Source organism: Podarcis vaucheri (assembly GCF_965113315.1).
Source record: "Podarcis vaucheri genome assembly, chromosome: 2".
Taxonomy (NCBI): Eukaryota; Metazoa; Chordata; class Lepidosauria; order Squamata; family Lacertidae; genus Podarcis; species Podarcis vaucheri.
The window spans coordinates 86,125,595-86,150,792 of NC_138760.1; the positions used below are offsets into that span (position 1 = coordinate 86,125,595).

A 25,198-nucleotide genomic window follows, 5' to 3' on the forward strand; every position below is an offset into this window, starting at 1 on the left:
CCAGTCGGTTGTGCATCTCTGCATTTTAATAAACTTGAGGGGGTAAAGGTTTCTCTCATCATTGGAACTTAAGATCCCATTCCTGATAAGGGCAAGGATTGAACCTGCAGCCTCCTGCATACAAACACACGCTTCAGAAGCAGGCGAAGCTTTTATCCTGATGGCCGTGAGAGATCTACTGAAATAAGATCTTGGCATGTGCAAAAGAAAAAAAAAAGCACATGTCCCACCCTACAAACAGTAATAGAATGTGTGCACTGAAATACACTGGCACCGGTACTTAAAAGAGGGCTTCACTGTACGGTTGAAGAAGCAACTGGAAATTCTTTGAAGAGAAGCACAAGTGGCAAGTGGTGTTAGAAAGAATCTGAGGCTAATTAATGGCTAAAGCGAGCAACTTGACCATGCGACAGCACTGAGAGACAAGTATAGCAAAGCCCAAGCTGAAAATTCCTGAACCACTGCCAAGCTGTTCAGGCTTCACTGCTTACATTTCCAGTGCAAACTCTGAGTGCAGCATGAGCAACTCTTAAGCCAATAAGGAAACTTCCACTGTGCTTTCCAAAGCTCAGATTTAAGAAGAAATTTGTGATAAGCCACTTGCAGTTCTAATCAGCTTTTAGTATGGTATCATTACTGAACCATACACTTTGTCAATGAGCTATGAAGGAACAATATTGCTCCCAAAGATTTGGCAGCTGGTGGCAAAGGTGATTAATACTCATACCTATCAGACAAAACACTGTTCATAATAACCCAATTTGCACACACCCCTAAGGCAAATGAGCAAGCATGCAGGTACCCAGAGAGAAAATTATGGCTACTTTGCTTATCTCTGGTCATGCTATTGCACTGCTTGTAGCTAAACCAGGGTTTGGCTTAGGGTTACGTTTGAACACAGACTTGAGGCTTGTCTCCCCCAAATAACCAAGGCTTTTGCTTGGTATAAATTCTGGTTTTTTGGGAGCGAGACTAACCACAAGCATAAGTTTACACAAAATGCTAAATTAAAGCATGTATTTGGCTCATGGCAGTGCAGCAGAACCAGGGGAATGACAAAGTGCATCAGTTTTCATGCTGGGCACCCACATGCTTGCTTATTCTTGCTAAGTCATAGTCTGGTTTAGTATTATGTACAAACAAGGTCATTATCCATATAGCAATAATAGAATAAAAGCTTGGAGGAAAAGCTTGCTTTGCTGTTTTAATTTTGTTGGGTATAGCCAGAGCGTCCTGCACGTTGACACAATGGTAAAGTGTAATGGTCATTTGGAACTAAATGAGAATACACAGCATTTTCTAGCACATGTTGGAAGAATCTCTGATACATCCAAAACTCACTTTATTTGTCTCTAATGTATACATGGAATGTCTATTGTCGGCAGATCAACTATGTGAGGTTTGAAAAGTACACTTTGGTCAAAGGACTTAGCAGACCATCAGTTTTACAAGCCTCATTTCCTCTATGATGCAACAAGTGATATCAAATAAAAAGCAGAGAATAAAATTTGTAGACTATGATAATAAGGTAGGGGGGAGAGATTCCTACAGAATTTTGAAATTACTTCCACTTCATAGGTAAAGCAAAATTTAGATTTGAATATTTGTTTCAAACTCATACGGAGTTAAAACTTTAACCATGCCCCTTAGTTTTATGAGCTGTCTGTGTGCCTGCATCTGGGAGACTAAGGCAATTCGCTGAATAAATTTGAAGACGCTTACCAATGGATACACCGCAGTGAGATCCACAGAGGTTGATGTTGCTCTCGGAAATTGCTGCCATGCGGATCTGATCATATGCCCTGGTGTAAAATGTGGCAAAGGTGCTGGCAAACACAATGTTTCTGTCCCGGGTTGCACAACCAACGCCAACGCTCACCTGTAATGGGGGGGGAGGGGAAGAGCAGATTAACCAGTTCCAGCAAAATGTGAGTGCTACACGCTGAGTTAGCTAAATGTTTTATGCCTATATAAACTATATACGTTTTATATATTTATATTCTTCCTCCGAGGAGAAGTTCAGGACAGTATACAAAGCTCTTCCCGTCTCCCTATGTTATCCTTACAACAAGGTAGAGAAAGATGGGAGTGACTCAAGATCAGCTGGTGAGTTTAATGGATGAATGAACTTGGTCTCCATGCTCTTGGTCCAATTGCTACGTCACTAATTGACTAATAGAGCTGGAGTGCATAGAGGAGTGGGAAAGGAAATAAGAGTTACGTGTGCCGACAGAATGATCATAGCAGTGCAACCTGCTCTCGTGCACATGTTTGTGGTGCACGAAATGTGCTTAAGCTCCTCAAGAAATTAGAAGTAATGGCTCTGGTTACAGCAGCCTGATATGCAGAGCTCTGAAGCAGAAGCTCTCTGACAATGGTAGGCTGGATATAGGGAGAGCAGCAGCAAGCTGTCCAAGGCCTGAGGGAAAGGAGAAACAGGGCAGGAGATGCTCTGAAAGAGGTGGGAGGCAAAGAGAAGGTTAACTATGGGGCTGAAAGAGGAGGAGAACTATGGGGCTGATGCACTATGAAATGTGCCCTTGAATCAACCTGGCCATTGCATGTTGCAGTGCACCTAGAAACCCTAAGCCCGTGGTTCCCAACGTGGGGCACACGCCCCACAGGGCAGCAATTTCATTTTTAAGGGGGGCAATTTGAGAATGAGTTAGACCAAGTTAATGGCCTTTTAGCTTCCTCCACATGAATAGGAGTTCCCTTTTTGAATACAGTATAGTGGTACCTCAGGTTACAGATGCTTCAGGTTACAGACTCTGCTAACCCAGAAATAGTACCTCAGGTTAAGAACTTTGCTTCAGGATGAGAACAGAAATCGCGCGGCAGCAGCGGAAGGCCCTATTAGCTAAAGTGATACCTCAGGTTAAGAACAGTTTCAGGTTAAGAACGGACCTCCAGAACGAATTAAGTTCTTAACCTGAGGTACCACTGTAATAAGAATTATATGTCACTGGGGAGGATCAGGATTTTGGAGATGTTTAGGTGGGGCATGCCCCCCCCAAAGGTTGGGAACCACTGCTCAAAGCTCTTTAGGACATTGTATCTAACCAAGTCATCTTCAGAGGAGAGTCACCAAAATCAACGGACAGCACTAACTTGAGTCTATTGATTTCAAAGGGTCTGCTTCAAGGAAGACTTAGTTGAATACGAAACCTTATTTATAAAGGTAGGGTAATGGCAATGGTTTAATTATGAGAGTGAGAATTTATCCCAAAAAACCCTGCTTAGTTTGAAGGAAGAAACAAACGAAGAAACACCCAAAGAAAGCACCTTACCATGTTTTGTTCAGCGATGTAGCATTCAATGAAACGGCTGGGGTGCTCTTTTTTGAAGAGCTCAGAGAAAGTGGAATTTTTGGTATCCCCATCCAAAGCAACCACACGGTCACAGGCATGGCCCAGTTTGGCAAGGGCCAAGCCATAAGCTTTGCGAGTAGCAAACTGTGGAGAGGAAAAGGACATAGATGCCCCGTTTTCATTATGTTCAATTATTCTGTTATGCTGCAATTGCAAACCACATAAATAAAAACCTTCGAAAATGAGTCCAAGACAAAACTCTGCATGACCAATATTACACTGAAGAGTTTCAAAGAATCTCTAATGCTCCCCTGTATGTTATAGTATGTCACATCAGTACCTCATACTTACGGCCAACATTTTAAATGTTTACCATTCTGATCCTAAGCATAGAGATTATCATAGCTAACTGAAGCATCTATAATATGTCCTTGCAATCCTGGTTAACTTCAGGCTTTCTGGTGTTGTGCTAGTAGTACAAGGGTCTTTATACCTCTAGTCATCAAACACATCACAGCTGAAGCAGAAAGACCTAGGAAAAGGCCTCAGGGGAAACTGTGCTGAGAGAAGCCAGGTTGTCCTCATACAGTCACACCAAGTGCAGTGTTGTCCTTTACTTGACTGAAAGCTAGCCATGGGAACACAACCAGCACTTCCCTAGAGAAGTGGAAACCCCAAACCACGCTTGCATGAGTTTCTCCTTCTGTCTCTGTTTACTTTGGCATCTAAGAGTTTCCATAAGCTTTTTGTCTGCAGGCTCAGGTAAGATTTCCATGCTCTTCAAATCTGACGACAGGGAGAGAGACTGGTAAGTCTTCCTTTTCTTCTCCCATTTGCTGCATTAGTTCAGCTGCCTGACAGCTATAACTTGCTCTGCATCAGAGCAGGTGAAGGAGACAACTGACCAGTATTGTGACTTTGCCACTACTAGACAAGAGGGACAGACAAACTCTCTACCTGGTTCATTCTTAAAGAAACAAGAAGTCTAGTAAAGGTAAAGGTACCCCTGCCCGAACGGGCCAGTCTTGACAGACTCTGGGGTTTGTGCGCCCATCTCACTCAAGAGGCCAGGGGCCAGCGCTGTCCGGAGACACTTCCGGGTCACGTGGCCAGCGTGACAAAGCTGCATCTGGCGAGCCAGCGCAGCACACGGAACGCCGTTTACCTTCCCGCTGGTAAGCGGTACCTATTTATCTACTTGCACCCGGGGGTGCTTTCGAACTGCTAGGTTGGCAGGCGCTGGGACCGAGCAGCGGGAGCGCACCCCGCCACGGGGATTCGAACCACCGACCTTTCGATCGGCAAGCCCTAGGCGCTGAGGCTTTTACCCACAGCGCCACCCGCGTCCCAAACAAGAAGTCTACCTGGGTCTAAAAATGGCAACCAAATTTGATCAGGATGTATCCCTTCCAGTCTGAAGTAGGGACATGCAGCCTTAACTTGCAGCCATCCTGAATGCGCAAGGCATCTCATGTGTGATGGCTCCACAAGTCCCATTCTTAGCAGTTACCTTAGAAGTGACTCACTAGAATTATGGCCTTAAACAGGCATGAAGTAAAACATTTGCTTTGAGACTCACATGTACAAGATCAAGTTTGGCTCATCTTCAATAGTTTGAAATAGCATTTACTCTTCTCCCAAAAGGTGTGACATTTTGAATGGGCATTTTGCTGCTATGATGAATTAATTACAATTGGAACTCCACTGAGTAGGCAGCTGAATGTCATCTGGAATATTTTACAGAATTCTGGACTGAAAGTTGTTTATTCTTATTAATCAACTCCATAAAAAACGCAGTTCCCAGAATAGTGAGCAAAAGCGCCTTTCCAATCACAAATATAAACCTAAGCTAGAATTGCTTGAGGAGAACAGAGAAACGCCATCATACCTTCTCTCCCAACTTATAATTTGGTGGTGAAGGCATCTTGACATTTCTGATACTGACAACTGGTGCATCTTCCTGCGGAAGGGCTGGAGAAAGCTTCTTCTTGTTCTGGATTCTATCATCAATCTCTGAAATGACCTGCTCAGCCATGTTTCTGGGAAGAGGTTTGCCATGCCAGTTTTCCTTATCCTCAACACCTGCGGATTACCATACACATAATTAAAAAAAGGAAATAAGTTAAATACAATACACTTCCTCAAAGTGCCAAAATCAGCAGCTTCTTCTGAGTTAGGCCCAAGTAAGCTAATAAGGTTATTTGCAAATGCAAACATCTTCCTATGAGGTTTAAGCTAGCAATGCCTTCGCCTGCCTCATTCCTGTTACTGTATTCCTTTGATCCTGCAGAAAGTCTCCTGACATACTCTTCCCTGATGCTCCTACAGCCAAATTCCTTCTCCCTCCCCATTATACTCCCAGTTCAATTATTCAAAGATGCTGATGCTGAGCCAGTCATGAGAGTGTCATACTAAGACTGGAAATACTTGGGTTAAAATCCCCACTTACCCCCACCCCCCAATCCAATGTCACTATCATTCAGCCTGGCCTACTTCACAGAACTCCTTTGAGTTTAAAATTGGGAAGGAGATTCCTGAGCTTCTCCAAGGACCTGACAATCAATTAATAAAAATATAGTCCTAGCAATTCCTCCCTTCATCTTCTCGTCACCTCCTTTCTAGAGTAATCTCCTCTGGTGCTTGGGCCCACTAGAATGACAATATAACACACACATCTGCATCAGTTCAATTACAACACAAATGCATATGGCTATTATCCCTTTTTGGCCTCTCTTAGTCCTCTTTAGATCATGAGCCTCTGCAACATGTATCATCACAATTTTGCTTCTGCAATCCTGCTAGCTAAACCCTTGGAGCAGGTTGCACTATGTGTTCAAGTAAATGAATAAAATCAAGCCAGCAAATCAATAACCTTGACTGCAATAATGACATGCTAGGTATTCTGTAATTAAGGACCTGAATAAGCAGGCACTCTGTGCAAGCACGAAACGTCTCTTTGCTTCGGGAAAGAGCATCAGACAGACTGAGCTCTCACAGTAACAGGAGCTAAATACTGGATTCTTTTCGCCATACAGAAGTCTCACAGAATGGCAGCATTTGTTCCTGAAAAATGACAAATATCCTAAGTTTATTTAGCTATTTTTGAAATGGCTTAAGCCAGCTGATGGATGCACAAGATTAAAAATGTAACATAATGGGGAGAAGGGGGGGAATACATGATAAATGCATAGTGGCACAAACCCCCAGTTGCCTAGCGCAAAGAGATTCATTATTCATTGTGATTTCAGCTGGTTCTCTACCAGAGCAGAAAGGAATTCACATCCTTGCACGTATCCAAATTCAGCAGATGTGCCTGGGCTTTATTTAATTTTTAATGGGCACAGACTGCCAAGCAGGCAGGCAGGAGCACAAAGATCTCTGCTGCACGGCTAAGGAAACAGTTGATGTGTCCTGCCACTTGTGACAGCTCACAATTCATACTGAAGAGCCAAACAGAAGACGATTCCTACCTACTATTTACCAAAAAGTGGCAGATTACTTAACGTGAAGCAGGAGGAAAAGCACAAGATATATTTTGAAGGCTAACTCAAACTTCATTTGATATAAATATATGATATGAGTGAGCATTTCATTCATATTTAACAACTACTGAATTTTTTAAAAAAATGTCCATGTGATTCTCTTGAAGTAGTACATTGATTTATGGTTTGAATACTGCACACTCCACTTTTCCTGATGGCTTAATTTTTGGACCATAACCATTCTCAGGAATATGGAAGTACATATACAGGCATTCTCCTTTATGCTAGCCCACTGTTCTTCTCTCATCCCCCTTGAATTGAGCCTAAACTTCTATTTTATTTAGCTTCACATCTCAGCACCATGCTTGACACTTTTGTAGCATGTTTATTGCACGAAAAGCTATTCCTTCACAATAATCAATGATTATGCTCCCTTAAGAACAGGGCTTTTAAAAATATTTCTGCTTAATAACCCAAATTGATCACATTTTATGTAATTTGTGTGGAAGACTATTATTCAAGTCCTGAGGTATGCTAATCAGGTTTGTTTAGTGTTTTGATTTGCTTTTGATTTCGTGGTGTATATAAATCTGGCTAAATAACATCAGATATAGCAAAGGGTTATATTGATATGCAGAATAATTTACGGCTAAAGCTTGGTGTGAAAAGAAAAGGCTTAGAGTTCAGATCTAGTGTTTCCCACTATGGCACATACTGTGTCACCTTATAGGCAGGCATAGACAACATGGTGTCCTTCAATCCCAGCCAACATGACCAACACCGGTGATGTAGGAAGGGGGTGTGGTGAATGCGGGCCACCCCAGGTTTCATCACTGAGGGGGGTGATCGTGGGGCCTGACCTGCAGCACGCCCGAGCCACACATCTCTCCTGGGGAGTGACGTGGTGGCTTGGACACCTGCAGACTCCGCGCTGCCCGAAACGGCAATGTGGGGATTGCGGATTCTGTGGAGCTTCCGCGCAGCAGCGGCTTGCAGCGTCCCTGAGTGCAGGGTATTTGCGTCGCCACGGGCGCTCAAGCAGTTAGCTACGCCACTGACCAACGCTCAATGATAGAGGGAGCTGTACTCCTGCAATGTCTGGAAGGCGACATGCCACCCTGTAATAAGGTGTCAGCCATCTTGCCATTTTAGTCACCTGCAAATGCAGAAAATGTTTAGCAGGCATTTCAGCTTGAGTGAGGAACTGATTTCAAAGAACTGGTTCATACTGAAGTCTTACTGGGGGAAATCAAGCCTTTCACACTTAGTGATGTGGCGTAAACATTTTCTAATGAGATCATTAATGACACTGTCATATAATCTGAGGTTTTCTGAAATCAAGCAGTATATATATTGACTTGTAGCTCAGTCTTTTCCCCACTATGCTATACCAACTATCACATTTATTTCTCTCTCATTCATATGTGTGTGTGTGTGTGTGTGTGTGTGTGTATGAGAGAGAAATAAATGTGATAGTTGGTGTATTTATTTCTCTCTCATATATATATATATATATATATATATATATGCAGGTTTTGGTGTCTTCGGGTGTCTTCCCGTGTAAGAGTCGGGGTGTCTGGGCGACGTTTCGACGAGGTCTCACTCGTCATCTTCAGGCTGGAGCTTTCGGCTTCTTGTTATATATGCTTATGAATATGAAATAAATGTGAAAGTTGGTGTAGCATAGTGGTGAAAAGACTGAACTTGTACTCAGGAAACCCCTGCTTTTGAATCTCACATCTGCCTTGAACTTACTAGGTGGCCATAGGCAAACCACTCTTTCGGTCTCAGACCCCTTGCAGCAAAACAGCATTAATGTTAATGCAGGGTTGCTGTAAGGATTACATGACAATATAAGTGTTATGAAAGCACTATGTAATTCCTTATCATCATCCTTATCCTTAATTCAAAAAGTGGCTAGAAATACTATTAACAAGCAAATCATAGCGGTAGCTGCTGCTCAGCTGAAAAGTCTGCCGCCTGGCATCACCTGTTATTCCTTTGCCTTTATAAGTCTTGGCAATAATTGCAGTTGGCTGATGTTTGGCCTGGCCAAAGGCTTTGCACAGTTCCTCCACACTGTGCCCATCGACGACGATAGCATGCCAGCTAGGAATGCAAACAAACAGATTAGCTTTTAAAAGGATTTGCAGAGGCAAAGCTTTTTATAAGAGCTCCGTGCCGAATAAGCAAAAGCAAGCACTGAACTGGTACATATAGTTATATATTATTAATAAGCTACACGATGGCATTTTTTGTTGCAAGATGCAGCTAAGATCCAAGGAATAGCTTAAGTGCACCAAAGGGCTTGGCACGCCCAATAAGATGTTTTGCTTTGTTTTTTGAACAGCCAAGCCCAAGCTGTATCACAGTTCACTTTATAATGCCTCTTCAGTATCAAACTCCTCAGTAGTTTGAAAAAAATTAAGACCAAGCTCTCCTGGATGCTTAGGAATGAGCACACAGTTCCCTGGATCCCAGCGACATGTCAGAATCAGAAAATGTTGCACTTGGGCTTGTTGCCTTAGCTTATTCGTCTTTGTCTCTGACTAATGGCATGCTGAACAGTAGCAAATTTTAGTCCTAGCATATTCAGCCTAACCTTTATAAATGAATAATAAAAGAACCAGTAGCTAAGAATATTTGGCAAGAATGTATCATGGACTAAAAGATAAATATCTTCCAAGTATTCATAAGCATAAAGGACCTTTGCAAAAACCAAGAATTATCTCTCTGAATAATAAGTTTTTATTTTTTCCACTTACTATCGCATTCTCTTTGTGGACTCAAAGGCTATAAGCTATCTTCAACCTGTTTAACCACTTTATTAAAATAACTATAAACTAAAGCAAGGTCTAGAATACGTGCTAAGGACACAAGAATCTATAACAATAAATCCTTTCTGAAATAGAGACAACACCTATGTGACCTAAAGGCTCAAATAGTTCAATGGGGCCTTTAAGCATGTTTTAAGGAGTGAGGAAATAGCCAGTTTCCTCAAATAGGACAAATTTCAACAGAGCCAGAAATAAACGCTTTGAAAGCATGACTGTCAACGGCTAAACAAATAAAAAAAGCACCTCCTTGCCATTTTGTGCTCTTCAAATGAAAGAACGGACTGACTCCTGGACAAAATTTAACGACCTGTATTGGCCTTTACTTTTCTGTGTTTATGATCCCTTTATATTGACTATCATGGCTCCAAGTTGGATGCAGACATCTCTGTTTGTGGAAGGGATTGAGATTCAGTGGAGGCTCCCAGTGCATGAAGACAAGGTGATTTTCACCAAATCTGCCTTCTCCGTGTAGCCCCATGTGCTTTGTACCCTGACACTGTGGAGCAACTTTTCAGAGAGCACAGGAGTTTTAGGGGAGGAATTGGGGGGAAATGGCCTCTTCCTTCAGCAGGAGAGCCCTGTGGGAAGACTGCTGCCCCTAGAGATTTTGATTCTGCATTTAATGATCCTCCGAACTCAATCCCCAAATTGAAAAGAGCACAGAGCAACCAAGGTTGAAGACATCATATATTTCTCACATACATACATACATACATACATACATACATACCCAAAGGCTTCACAACGTTTTTGGTAGATTTCAACATGATGCTGCAGAGGCGCAGGGTCACTTTGTCCAAGTCGGTTAATGTCAAGAATAGCAACCAAATTATCCAGCTTGTAGAACCCAGCAAAGGCCATTGCCTCCCAAACTGAACCTTCAGACAATTCTCCATCACCAAGGACACAATAAACACGGTAGCTGCATATTGAATAACAAAAAGCAGGGACTAAATATTCAGTATCATAAGTTGACAAAGGAGGAAAAACACTTTTTCAGATAAGCCTACACAGTATGGACAATACAACAGTAGCCCCAATGAAACATTTTGCCTTTAATGACACTCTTCCTACATAGATTTTGTTGGCTCTTCTTCAAAGCTTCAGCCCTCTGAAGGAATTTTGCTTTTCAGTACTTTCCTTTCTTTCTACCATTTTTTGTTGCATCATTATTACATAACCTAGTTAGGTGTTACAGCAGTACATTTGTGTATCTGGAGAAAATAGGTTTGGATCTTAGGAGCAAAAGGCAGTCAGGGGCACAGCCCATCATGCCAGCCACATGCTTCCTAGCCTGACAGACTTTTGGCATCAAAAAAACTTCAAGTGACAGCCACGTGAAAGTCCGGTATATCACTTCCTTTTATTCTTAAATTCAGACCCTGTCACCATCCCCAGCTTCCTGTGTGGCTGGGGAAGAACTGGATTTCAACACAGACCTGCTGCCGTTACATTCGGTTTCACCATTAGGACAGGGGCAGGAAACTTGTGGCTGCCCGTATGCCCTTGGACTACAATGCCAACTATCTGTGAACAATGGCCATGCTGGACAGAAGTTTCTAGTTCAGCAACATCTGAAAGGCCTTAAGTTTCCCACCGCTGACTTTGCTACACATAGGCTTCCATAGGCTCATTCCATAAAGGGAGGAGAGGGCTTTTAAAGCAGAATGAGTGCGCTTCGCATACTATTACACGGCCTTCTCAAACTTGGGTCCCCAGATGTTATTGGACCACAACGTCCATTGTCCCTGACCACTGGTCCTGGTAGCTAGGAATGATGGGAGTTGTAGTCCAACAACATCCAGGGACCCAAGTTTGAGAAAGGTTCCTAAAATGTTTCCAAAGCATGCTCTCTGGGTGTACGATACTAAAGGCATTAAGATGTCCTGGGTTATTTCTGTTCTGGCAGCCAGTGTATTTTGATTTATTCCTTTAATCAGAGAGAAAGTATACAATCCTCATTAGATGGGTCAATCCAAATGTCTTGTTTGTGTTGGTTTGTGACTCATTTATACTGAAAAAGCTTAAGTGATTTATAGTACTCGATGCGACATAAAATAAATTTTATGAGCCTAAAGGTGAATCAGACAAAGGCTCATCTAGTCTAGCTTTCTGTTTCCACCAGCAATCCAGCAAATGTGTTCCGGAAAATAGTCACCAAAACATAATTTTAAAATCTAATTTAAAATAATGAGTCAGTTTTGAAGACAGGAGGAAGAAAATACAATTTTTTAGGGCTGTGTCAAAGTAATCACAGAAAACTTACACATGTGCAGATAAAAGCTTTACGCTAGCTATGCCATATTTCTTATGGCTGCCATCCGCAGGGGTATGGACACAAGATTTATGCCTGCATTTGGGGATTTGGTTTGACAGGTCACACAAGGCTTGTGGATGCTCTCCGAGGTCCTGTTCTACGATCAGGCTTGCACTAGAGACATAAGCCTGCCTTCAATGTCATGGTTTCCCCCCCTCCCCAAGAATTGTGGGAAGTATTGTTCTTATTAAAAAGCCCTCTCCTCCCTTTATGGAATGAGCCTATGGAATGAGCTGCTGCAGGATACGGTAGCAGCCACTAGCCTAGATGGCTTTAAAAGCAGATTAGACAAATTCATAGAATATAAAAGGCTATTAGCTGCCACTAGTTAATGATGGCTATATGCTACCTCCAGATTTAGACAGGACGCCACTGAAATACAGTTGCTGGAAACAATAGTGGGAAATGTCTTCATATTCTGCTTGTGGGCTGCCATCGGGCATCTAACTGGCTAGACTAGATAGGTCTTTGCTCTGATGCAGCAAGATTCTGTCAGCACCCATGCAAAATTACAGCACCCATGCAAAATTACAGTCATTTAGAAGCTATGTCTGACATTACTGGAAACTTAAGCACAGATTAATATTGGTTTTAGGATTCTAACATAAATGTGCCCTGAGAGGACAGCTTTTTTTCATAGTCATACACCATGAGAAACAGGGCTGCAGACAAGTATTATTCAGCTCCGTAATGCAGGTTTTTAAGACCAAAATTCAAGCCCTCCTAGTGTAGTTCACTGAACTAACTTCATTTGTTCCTGTAGGCTGCTACGGTTGTTAAGAGGCCTAATAATGTGTGCCCGTGTGCCCTAGAAAGTATTTAAGGAGCTCGTAATGAGCAGCAAGAATAATCTGAAACACACATTATTCTCTACTTTTGGTTTTTCCGCCTAAGTCAAAGCCTCACCTAAAGGTAATCAAAATGAGTAACCAGAAGGAAGCTGTGAGTCATTAGTGCCAATTATTGTAGAACGAGAATGTAACCTTGAGGGGGAAATGTGCTTCAACAATAACTCTTACTGTAAAGCTGGAATGAATGCGTGCCTGCTAAACACACCATCACTGTGACTCAGCAAAATCCTTGGGAAAGCTCAGCTACTACTTAAGAAGTGCTGCTTATAATCTATTTAGCCAAAGGCAAGGATTTGCACATTATTCAGTATGTATATTTGAGTCTAAATGCTTAACCTGTAAGAACTGCTACACCTCAAGGGAAAACAAGTTGGGACACTAAAATGCTTGAAGTTTTGTTTGCTTGTTTTATAGTTCATAGCTCCAACCACCACCAATGGAAACTCCCTTTCTGGGTTGAAGTGACAGCATGAGGCATATTTAGCGGAGGATAGAATTTCCCACCCACATATCACTATTAGCTGTAAAAAAAAACAACCAACCAAACATACAAATGCAACTTCCAAATGCATTTAGAGTCATGTTTAATTTGGCCCTCAGTTGTGGCCTACTGCAGTTAAATAAAAGCTTCAGCCCCACTTCCATTATACTGGGTTTACCCCCACTTCTTTCGTGTCATTAGCATCTGCCACAAGTAAAAGCACTGGGAGTGACAGTCTTGCACAGCAATGTTCCTTCTTGGTACGGCTGATTATATTAATATAGATTAGAAACCTTTTCATTTATTAAAAAGGTGCCCAAGACTCAGCCTTGCATTTAAGCACTAGCCTGGTAGCCACACGTGATTAGGAATTGCATGCAGGTTGAGTCCATGATGCAATTCTAAGCAGGCAAATGAGTGGTGTTAACAGAGGGATAGACGAGTTTGTCCCTGCTGAGCAACCAGCAGAGAGACTAAGGGAGCTGCCGGACGATGGAAACCCTTTCCCATTTACTTCCAACACACAATGGCACAGCTTGTTGCAAAAGGAACAGAGCTCTCCATCCATCCTTTGTTAGCCACCAGCAAGCTTGTAAACAGTTCTGCAGGCTAGTAACTTCTATGGGCTTATTTACAAGGTCTGTGAGTTTTAAAAAGCAAAGCAAAAGAACTGATTTTAAAAACGTTCTTAGAAAAAGCTGCAGATGGCAGGTGTTGTCTTTGAAGAGGCATCCCCTGTCCCCTCTCTCTTACAGAGGATAAAAAGTCTCTGGTGAGATGGCGCCTACTGCAACATGTGCAGGCATTCAAGAGTATGCTGGCATTGTTGTTTATTCTGATACAAATTTACATAGTTATAGTCAACTAAAAACCATATGATCAAGTAACTAGCATTTCTTTAATCAGGTGACAGTTCTACTTTATGATTTTTTCAGATGAGCAAAGGCCAATATGGATTGTGATGCATCCTGGTAGGGACAGCAAGGAGCCACTGTGAAGTAACTGCTGCATTGTGCAATTTGATGCCATTTTTTTTCTGGCAGACATTTAATGGGTGATTTGCTACCCATCCCAGTATCTCATGATGGGGAATGCACCGGCAGCAGCATTTAAACCTAATATGCAGCTGTTGAAAGGCCCAGGAGGCTGATGGAACAAAGTTGACAATCCTAGATGGACTTAACATTCCTCTCTCAGCCTTAAGATTTTGTGAATCAAACTCAACTCCAAGTGACAGGGTTTCTCCCCCCCCCCCCCAGTTTAGCTTTTCTGCATTTCCTACTTCCTCAAATACTTTACAGGTGACTGTATAATTTCTGGGCTGATTTGTCTATTTGCCAAAACATCAGTGTGCAAATTAAATGTATTTGTGTGAGAGGTGAGGTGGGGTGTGTGAATATAGCAAGCTGGCAATAATACAGCAAGGCAGGAATAAAAATGGATAAATACTGATGAGAGCAGTTCATGCTATCATCTACAGTAAATGTCGTTTGTGTTAGGGCACGTATCTGCAATCTTTATTAGTCACCTAGCTAAGTTACGATTTTACAAAACCCTGGCTATTCCCCAGCATGACGTGCAAAGAGCCAGTGAGCACCAACCGTAGGCAGAGATAAAGTCTTTCTATGAATACCACCTGCCAGGCTGCATTAAGATCACCACATCAGTGTACACAGAAATGCTTTCAAGCAAGTGAAGTGTGCAATGTAAAATTGCATTTACTCAGCAACCCAGATTTTCATGCTCTAATACTGTCACATAAAATACATCAACTCCCCCAACACACACAGACAAATGCCTTTGGATATCTCCTTTTCTTTAACACCACATGAAGATTTTCATACCAGTTCTAACAGGACTATTGCCCTTGAACTCACTACGAGTTGCACAACAGGGTTCTTCTGCATAATATCCTCTAACACCATTGTTGGACAACGCTGTGTTGCCATAACAATCTTTGAACAAAATTCGCTTTCGCTCAAGCTAAATACTGCTTTCATATAAAGTCACCTTTCTATTCCATTGTCACTAGCATTATTTCTGCAGAGGTATGGAGGTTCTCGCTCTTTCATGGGCACCGAACAAGCTATAATTGCAATTCAAAAGGTTGTGGACCAGATTTGGCATTTCTTTGCTCTGTGCCCAATGTAACAACAGATGAATCTTGTTAATTTAGCAGGGTCTGCATTCTCAAACTTGAGATTGGAAACTTGATTGTGTAACAGCATCATGGGCAGTTTTGCTTCATTTCCTTATTCATCCATATACCTCCATGCAAGCAAAGAGGGTGAAATATTTTCAAGATACCTGGCTTTGTCAAAGTACTTCCCGGTGTAGGCCATACCGCATGCAGCACCCAAGCCTTGGCCGAGTGACCCAGTAGCGACATCAGTGAATGCTTGTTTCTAAAAAGAAGAAGAATAGCATGTAACCAAAAGAATATCTACTTCATAAACCCTAAGCTTTCAATCCTAGGCACACCAGCAGTGAGCCCAGTTTGGGGTTACTTACAAGTAAGAATTCACAGAACAGGCTGCATGTTCAACCCTGACCCAAAGTTCCCACAGGTATATCTAGTGCAGCAGGGAAAGATACCAGCCTAACTCCCTGAAGACTAATTTGTTAAACTCACCTTTTCGCCATCAATACTCATCTTTTTAGCCATCTATATTATCTAAGGACTGTACGCCACCCAACCCCACCCTGCCCTTGAAATCTGGCCCTTAGTCAGCCTTAGCTGCCAGATCAAGCACTCCCTCTGAGCACTTCAGGAAGTCACGAGAAGAGCCTATGGGCTGCATCCAATACAACTGGCGTTCCATTCATGCAACAAGACTACTACCCCTACGTCTTCTGTGTGACCCCAAAAATCTGCTCTGGATCAGATTTTAAGGGTGCACAAGGAACTGCAGGGAAGAGGAAGCAGACACTCCCATGTGCAAGAGGTAGTATGTTGTGTGAGCAGATCAGCAGCACCAGATGCAACCCTACGTGAGTAAATTAATGCAATACAGGTGTGTCAGGAGTTAAGTATTACTCTGCAGTCATAACCCATACGGCACATCTCTGAAGGTCTGAGATGCAAAAGCTGCACCTGCCCCAAATATTTAAAGCCCCGTTTTCTGCTCTTAGCTGGCAGCTGTTGCAATGGTCATGTTAAACAGATTCTAACAAACGAAGAAAGCATGCTGAACTAATTATCTTGATCAACCGTACATTTCAAAAACAGCTGCTCATTAGGTGAGCTTCTGCATCTAGGGTAGGCAGTGTGTGGAGGGGATTTGTGATGAAGCATCCATCCATTCTCAGAGCTATGAGAGATGTGTTGGAGCATCATAAAAAGTAGCCTGTTTTAAAGGGACCCCTGACCATTAGGTCCAGTCACGGATGACTCTGCGGTTGCGGCACTCATCTCGCTTTACTGGCCAAGGGAGCCAGCGTACAGCTTCCAGGTCATGTGGCCAGCATGACTAAGCCACTTCTGGTGAACCAGAGCAGCACACGGAAACGCTGTTTAGCTTCCCGCCAGAGCGGTACCTATTTATCTACTTGCACTTCGTGCTTTCGAACTGCTAGGTTGGTAGGAGCCTGTTTTAATACCATAGCTAATACTGACGTGCATGAAAGTAAAGGCATTGAGTGCCCTTCTAAAATGTAAAAGTAATCTTCTTTGGTTGCTTTCTCGGGGCGGGGGGGACACCTTTAACTATACTTCATTTGTTGTCAACCCAGGGGTTTATTTCTGTTACCTAAACCATTGCTAAACTATCACTACGAACCAGATGTTGACAGTAGTGTAAAAGGTGCACAAACTTTTGATTCCTAAGGCAATCTCCCTGCGTTTTCCCAAAATACTCACTGGCACAGGGTGGCCTTCCAAAATGGAATCAATTTTCCTCAGGTTTAATAACTCTGATTCATGGAGGAAGCCTGCTTCAGCCCAGGCAGCATACAGGATTGGGGCTGCATGACCCTAGACGAAGGGGAAGAAACAAAATCAACAACTGCAGACCATCTTAAGAAGAGAGGCAAAATAGCATGCAAGGATATGGAAATGCTCATGTCAACATGTTGCCCTCATATTCTGCTTGCAGGCATTTGGTTCTCTACTGCAAGAACAGGATGCTAGAGTAGATGGGATTTTTGCTTGATGCAGCAAAGCTCTTGTGTTGTTGTTTTTTAAAAAATAACTATTGAGGAGAAAAACCATTAGATATCATACTAGTGACATGGTCCCTGCTGAAGGGTCTTATTCAAATCGGAGAGTTTAAATGAGGCAAAAGGGGACAGTGAACTAGTAGAACAGGGAAAGGGGCTCAACAGAAAATGGGGATGGCTGTTCTAGAATAGGAAACAGCATGGCAAACAAGGCAAAAACAGGAGTAGGAAGTAATGGAAAAGAGTGGGAGCAGACAAGCAGTTAGAACAGGAATAAGGGAAAGTTTTTAAAAATAGGTATGTCTACATGTGCAAGGGGGAAAAAATATTTCAAGTCAAAGACCAGAAGGCTGCAAATACTTTCTCCCAGTCCCTCCTCTGTTCTGCTCATTGTAGAGAGAAGCAAATGCCCAAAGTGAGAAAAAATCCCAAGGATCCTGCAATATATGGGGCCTCCTGGTTAATGGCTTGCTTCTCTTCATAAGTGAGTTTGAGCCCCACTCCCCATCTCAGGGTGTACAAAGAGGTAGAGATAAGGAGTAACAGCCCAAAGCAAAAGACGGTCGGCTGAATTTCAAGTTCCACTGAAATTAATGTCCCGTTGGCTACTTGTCCTACTGATTCCAATAGGACTTAGGTGTGACTAACTTGACTGGCATTTGAGCCAATGTCTCAAAAGCCCAAGGAGTTTGAAACAAGTGCATGAATCCAAGGGTCAGCGCAGAAATTGCGAAGGATGGCAAAGAAATTCTTGGATTTTTTGCATTGTTGTATAAGAACACTGCTGAGGATATTTTTCCCCTGTTGCAAAGAGCCATTAGGAAACAGATTAGAGTATTCAATCAGAGCTAGCCTTCAGGAGAGTAATGAAAAAGATCTAGCTCTTACCTTGGAAAGAACAAACCGGTCATTGTTGGGATTTCTGGGATCCTGCGGCTTGTACCTCATGGTATGGAAAAACAGCACAGACATGATTTCTGCAGCACTGCAACATGACGTTGGGTGGCTGCAAATCAAAGCACACGGAGCGTTACAACTGCAGCTTCTTGTCAGGTCACATTCCTGTCACTGAAACACCAACATGCTCATCCTTCCAAGCTTCCACAGGGAAACATGCCATTAGAAGTGCCTGTGAGAACTCCTTCCATCTACTATCATCCTGGGGTCCATTAGCTCTGATCAGTTAAGAGAAGAGGACGTCGTGTTATCTCCCCCAAAATGGATGCCGAAATGTAAGCTTCAGTGAGAGGGCACCTGGAGCTACTTTCTCTCCACTAAGATCAAGAAAGAGCATCAGAATCAGCAGCTATTGTCTTCATAAAGTTACACGTTCACCTACTTTTAGAGAAAAGCTTCATTTTCTGTGAAAGGCCCAAGGAGATCTCCTTGGCCTGAATGAAGCCCTGACAATACTTAGGTATTTTGGAAAAATGGCCCCTCGCCTATGGTTTATTATACGTGGCTAAAGGGTATTCTCTGCCTAGATGCCACGGGACTCTACTTCTCACCAGCCCCAGCCAGGATGATGGGAGTGTAGTCCAGCAATATCTGAAAGGACACAAGTTAGCCACTTTGAAAGAGCACTTATCTGACTAGATGTTAAGTTTTAATGAGCACTTATAAAGGAAAGTTAAGCTTCAGAAAACAAGTTGGTGCATTATGACATTGGATATGTTTTCTCTCTTTCGAGAGCACAAATTGAAGGAGATTTGCAGCAGGGATTTCAATGACATTGTGAAGGAGCATGTCATCTATGATTTTCTCCTGAGCTTCAGGGAAGGGTTTCAGTTGGTTTACAAAATAACCATGTCAGTACATTACTAAAAGGAAGTTGAACAGGAGAGATGCCCTTTCTAGCACTGCAGATTATTAGGCTGTTTCAGGACAAGAAACAAGCACAATTCTGTTTAACCTAGTATAAACTTGAAGTGGCTTGCTTCCTCCTCCTATATATCCCAATGTGATCTTAAGGATCAACAGCAAACAATTCTTGTAGTACCACACCTGAGCATCATGTTCGGGCAGCAAGAGAGATTTTCTACAGTTGTTAAACTAATTTCTTTAAGAGGTTTCTAAAAGCCCCGACTTGCCTTGAAAAGAAAAAGAAAAACCTCAATAGATCTGGCTTTTGAATGGTGGAGTGGGAATTCCTTTCCCGCCCCACTTCATTTTTCATTTGTGAACATTTGTCATACCCTTTTAAGATATTGCCTACCCTGAACGATTATCACAGGGAAACTAGAAATTAACATTTCTAGGGATTGGAGAAACTGAAAAAGCAAGCATTCCCTGCAGTGAGATTTACTTTGTCTCTAAAAGACAGAATTTATAAGAATGCGTACAGTTAATTATAGATAGTAGAACAGCATTCCATAAACAAGGCATCTGGATTTCAGAATTTGGACTTATCAATAATAACTCATTTATTTTAAAATATTTAACAGAATTTTACAGCTCAACCCTATGTATGATTACTTAGCCCTGCCTCAAGTGTGGAGAAATCTTTTGGCTCCACAGGCCAGATCCAACTCATGGGCCAAATTTAACAAGTGAGTGAGGATGCCTACCTGTCAACCCACATTCTGTCACAAACAATATCAAGGTATTTTGCCCTTTGAAATCCCAAAGTCAGGACTTCAAAGTTTGTAGCAGGCAGGAAGGCACTGCTAACATCTGTTTCACTACAAGGGGTTTACAGTGAAACAGCTGCTGAAATGAAGAAAAAGCTTGCTTTTAGCAGTGCTTTGCTACCTGCTGAGCACTCTGAAAGTGCAGCCAAACTGAGCAGATTTGGGTGTGTGAGGGAGTTTCCTGTAGGATCACCCTTTCTTTGCATCAGCCAATGTACCAGGAGGGCAATCCTACTTAGTGCTGGGTACCAGTTTTGTGCAGCATTTCAAAGGCCCCCCACCCTTATCTGTATGACCCTCAGAAGTAGGACAGGTGAGCATGGCTTGCCCAAAATGGCTTTGCAGTCCAAATGGGGAAAGTTGGCAGGCCAAAACTGGCCTCCTGGGCTGGAGGTTCCTCTATCCTGTCCTACTGGGTTCAGTAAGGCTTAAAAGGTAAAGGTAAAGGGACCCCTGACTGTTTGGTCCAGTCGCGGATGACTCTGGGGTTGCGGCGCTCATCTCGCTTTATTGGCCGAGGGAGACGGCATACAGCTTCCGGGTCATGTGGCCAGCATGACTAAGCCGCTTCTGGCGAACCAGAGCAGCACATGGAAACGCCGTTTACCTTCCCGCCGGAGCGCTACCTATTTATCTACTTGCACTTTTGAAATGTGCTTTTGAACTGCTAGGTTGGCAGGAGCAGGGACTGAGCAAGGGGAGCTCACCCCATCGTGGGGATTCGAACTGCCGACCTTCTGATCAGCAAGCCCTAGGCTCTGTGGTTAAACCCACAGCGCCACCCGCATCCCAATGAGGCTACTCCCTAGTATAAGTGTATTATGGACTACAGAATTGGAGTAAAACGGTTCATAAATTTATGGCTGAAGTCTGTGACCCAGGATCATGCTCAATTTTAAACATTACTAGTCTAAAAGTGTCAGTAGCTTGTAATGATCCAGTGGAATGAATTGTCAGTTGTACAGTACTAGCTGACATGTTATAGGGCAGCTATAATAGTTAACAGCCAGAAATCCTGTTCATAGAGCAATGGTCTACTAGTTTGGCTGTCACAAGGCATTTTCCCTTTGACTACATTTTCCATGCATGTTAGCATTTTAAAATCATAAATCCAAACACATGATACAACAGTTGTATGACATCCACAGGACTTAAGCCTATATAATGTGCTAATTATCAAGCTGCCAATTAAATATTGCTTCCTAATCCAAACCCCTTTGGGAACAGCACTCTCGTTAACAATTTCTTAAAACACATGCAAATGCTTTTTTTAAAAAACAGGAGTAAAGGTTAGTGCTCATCCCTTGTTAAGTACTTGCACGCTAGGAATTAAAATAATTAGATTTAAGTCACGACTCAAAAACATGTATTAGTAAATATTTACACATGGCTGTTAATCAGTAAACCTTACATGCTTGCTTAAAAGGCTTTCATTCCTTAAATCTTATAAATGTTATACTTAACCATCTCTCTAAAGAACTGCTGCTCTGAGGGTAAAGTTTTTAAATAAACCTATTGATGAACATGTAGAAGAAGAAAAATTAAACAGGGATTGAAAACAAAATTTAAAAAAATTAAAGCAACCAATTAAAAACATTTTACCACAACAATTCTCAGTTCCAACAAAGAATCTTGAGGCACCTTAAATGCTAGCTAATTTATTACAGCATATGTTGTAGTGGACAAGAGTCCATTTTATCAGACAAGACTTCTTACTGTTTTGCTGCAGCAGACTAACACAGCTACCCTTCTGGGCACTCAGATATAGATACAGATATAAATATACAGATATATAAATATAGATATGTAGATATATTTGTGGTAGGGGACTTCAATAATTGTTAGCATTTTAAAAACATTTTAAAGCAGGATTAAAATTATATTAATAAAATATAAAAACTGAAAACTGAACTACCTATCTACTGGAGGGGGAGATGTTAAATGTGCTTAGGACTGCAACCTTGGTTACCAGGAAGCAAGCCCGATTAAACTTGGCAAGATGGACAACACAGTTCTAGCTATGTCTACTCAAAAGTAAGTCTTACTGAATTCAACAGGGCTTACTTACAGGTATGTGGGAGTATGACAGCAGCTTTAGGATTAGATTGCAAAATACCGATATTGCAAACACTGTAAGCAATAGTGTTCTGCAGGTACCACTAATTTTCATACGACTTCTGCAAAAGGCTTCAAGCAGATTTCAAAATGAACTAAGGTGTTGCAGAAGACATAGTAGAGCACACCCTCTACCTTTCAGCTTCCATCAGTAACTGGAATTCAGTTTACAAGCCGAGCTACGCTCCAATATCTGAAATTCAACACGTTCCATGTAAAAAACAATTCCTGTTGAAACTAGAGATTTTCAACTATTGGCCAATGTGCAAAACAACTTGTTCCCTATACATTTGCAAACAGCACTCCCAATACGGACAACACGTTTTGGAAAAGGAATGTAAACACAGTGGATTCTATGGAAAATACATTCATACGTAACTTCCTTCTTGCAATTCCTTAAAAAATAAAATATTCCTCTGAAACTACAATAACCATTTGTTCTTTCTCAAACCTCTCTTCTTTTAATCGTCAAATTCTATTAGTTCTGGTCAAACTGCTTGGATTAACACAAAACAAACAGAGCTGCAACACAAAAGATGCCTACTCAGCATGGACCGTTGATGAAGCAAAAACACACCAAGTGCCAGCGGGTGGGGTGGAATTATGCAAAGGCAAATATGCCCAAAAGGAGTAGAAAGGCGTAACAACGTGAAAGCATAAAACAACCAATTTCAGCTTTTACCAAGAAGAGACATTTGGAAACACGCACCACAATCTTGATGGAGGTTGTGAACCCATGTTAAGAAAGTCACTTATTCCAGATGTTGGCAAAGGAGGCAGTAGTCAAGAGACTACCTTGAGTTGCTGCACTGAAAAGGACCTGCAAAAACCAATGTGATTGCTCAGGTTGAGCATGCAGGGCCAGCTGGGTAGGACAGCCAGCAGCCTACAGCCACCAATCACCAGGTCTGTGAACTCAGGGCTTGGGCTAAAGGCAGGGATGCTTCAGGAAGTTGCTATCACTATGCAACATGGCGCAGACACCACCTCGCTCTATTTCTCCTTGTCATCTGAATCCTTGACCAGTGCCCAGATACATGGGAGGCATCTAATGAAACCAGCGTGGCAACATAAGGAACTTACAGATGAGCTGAGATGTAAGAAGGGAATGAATAAGAAATGGGAAACCCCAAAAGAAGAGTATACATGAGTTACCAGCAGTTGCAGGGAAAAGGTCAGGTGGGCCAAATCTCAGACTTGCAAGAGAGGTTAAAAATAATGAAAAGGTCAGGAGTCAACAGCAAAAAAAAGGTAACGCTATTCTAGGCTGCGTCAACAGAAGTACAGTGTTCCAGTCAAGGAAAGTAATAGTCCCACTCTATTCTATCTTGGTCAGACCACACCTGGACTCTTGTGTCCAGTTCTGGGCACCACATTTTAAGAAGCTTGTTTTCTCCTGCTCTGAAGGATAGAATTTGAACCAATGAATTGAAGTTACAAAAAACAAAGAAAGAGAGACTCAGGAAGAACTTTGACAGTAAGAGCTATTTGACAGTGGAATGGTTTCCCTTGGGAGGTTGTGGGCTCTCCTTTGTTGGAGGTTTTTAAGCAGAGGTTGGGTGGCCATCTGTCATGTATATATAGTTGGGATTTCTGCATTGCAGGGGGTTGGACTAGAAGACCCTTGGGATCACTTCCAACTCTATAATTCTATGAGGACCAGTAAGTAGATACTGAATCCAGACAAGAGGGAGGTCCTGTAGATTAGTAGATTGCTTTCTCTGGAATTAGGTAGACAGCCTGTTCTGGGTGCAGTCAGAGTCCCCTTGAAAAGGCAGTTACATAGTCTGAGCATGCACTCATTCATCATTGCCACTCAAGGAAGATAAGTGTCTTCATGGACAAAGGCTGACTCCTTCTTCCAGCTCTGGATTGTTTGTCACCATCACCTACTTCCACCTCTGGCTCCTCCCACAACTGGCATGTTACCTGCCCTTTGGTGGCCATGAGACCCTTTTAAGACTCTACTAGATGGCTCAGTCTGGACACAATAGGGAAAGAGGACTAAAAGACTACCCAAGCGTCCTCAGGCACTTTTCTGTTAGTGCAAACAAAGAAGTGGGTAGGGCATATCAACTGGAGACTTGCAGAGCCCCATAACATGATTCATCATGCATTTACTTCTGGCCATTTTCTGCTCCCAAGGAGTGGCAAGAATTGATATCCATCTATTCATTCTACATCTATTCATTCTAGTATCTGGCCCCAGGGATAACAAAGGAGGAATTAGATCTTGCCGAACTGAGTACTGAGTCTCTGCTCCCTGCTATTTACTAAAGGAACTTTTCAAATAAATATTGATCCTGTATTTGGATGTACTGTACAATCACATTGTTCCCATCTCTTAATTTCCCAGTCACTAGGCTTTGCATCCTCACAGTCTCCTTCAGACAGAACTCCAACTGACCTCAAAAAATAAAACAGGAACCACCTTGATGTTGTAAAATGGTAAATATAGCTATTGCAACACCACACCGAGAATATGAAAGGCAACTTCCTTCTAAGGGTTCTGCTTTATGGTTAGGTACTTTCTTCCCCTGCCCCCAGAACCTGCTTCATTTCCCCCCCACTCATTCCATATACTTCCTCAGAAATGGTTTTGCCTTAACAAGTTACTTTGTTACAAGAGATGTAGCAATTTGTGACAGAGTCGCATTTTAATGTGCATAAAAATTAGCATAGGCTTTGAAAGTACAGAAGAGCTGTGACCAAGGCTGAGGAATGCTATTTGCCCTCAACTAGAGGCACACTCAAAATCTGGTGAATCCAAACTGCCTCTCTATCCATTTGCAAGCTCTTAAGTTGATTGCTAAAGAATGCATGATATATATTTGGGAAGTCTGAAGCTGAATTAAAAAGAAATAGAGATTGCAGAATGAGGCTGCATTGCCTGCTCTGGAGAGGCATGGCACTGACAGAATCAATTTGCTGCTCTGGATCCAGATTTGCTGCTTGAAGCTCAGCTGGCAATGGTGGCTAGTTATAAATGGTTTTTGCGTGCCCAGGCAAAGTCCCC

General features: G+C 42.3%; 1 protein-coding gene across 1 annotated transcript in view; it reads right to left on the reverse strand.

Moving 5' to 3' along the window:
• TKT (transketolase) overlaps positions 1 to 25,198 on the reverse strand; it is a 34,581-nt gene that overhangs the window by 4,817 nt on the left and 4,566 nt on the right. Inside the window, exons 2-9 of the mRNA XM_082209560.1 lie at positions 18,326 to 18,443; positions 17,139 to 17,252; positions 15,587 to 15,684; positions 10,361 to 10,552; positions 8,784 to 8,902; positions 5,200 to 5,393; positions 3,291 to 3,455; positions 1,723 to 1,879 (exon numbers count right to left, since the gene is read on the reverse strand). Of these exons, the coding sequence (XP_082065686.1) occupies positions 1,723 to 1,879; positions 3,291 to 3,455; positions 5,200 to 5,393; positions 8,784 to 8,902; positions 10,361 to 10,552; positions 15,587 to 15,684; positions 17,139 to 17,252; positions 18,326 to 18,443 (1,157 nt within the window). The remainder of the gene's footprint in view (positions 1 to 1,722; positions 1,880 to 3,290; positions 3,456 to 5,199; positions 5,394 to 8,783; positions 8,903 to 10,360; positions 10,553 to 15,586; positions 15,685 to 17,138; positions 17,253 to 18,325; positions 18,444 to 25,198) is intronic.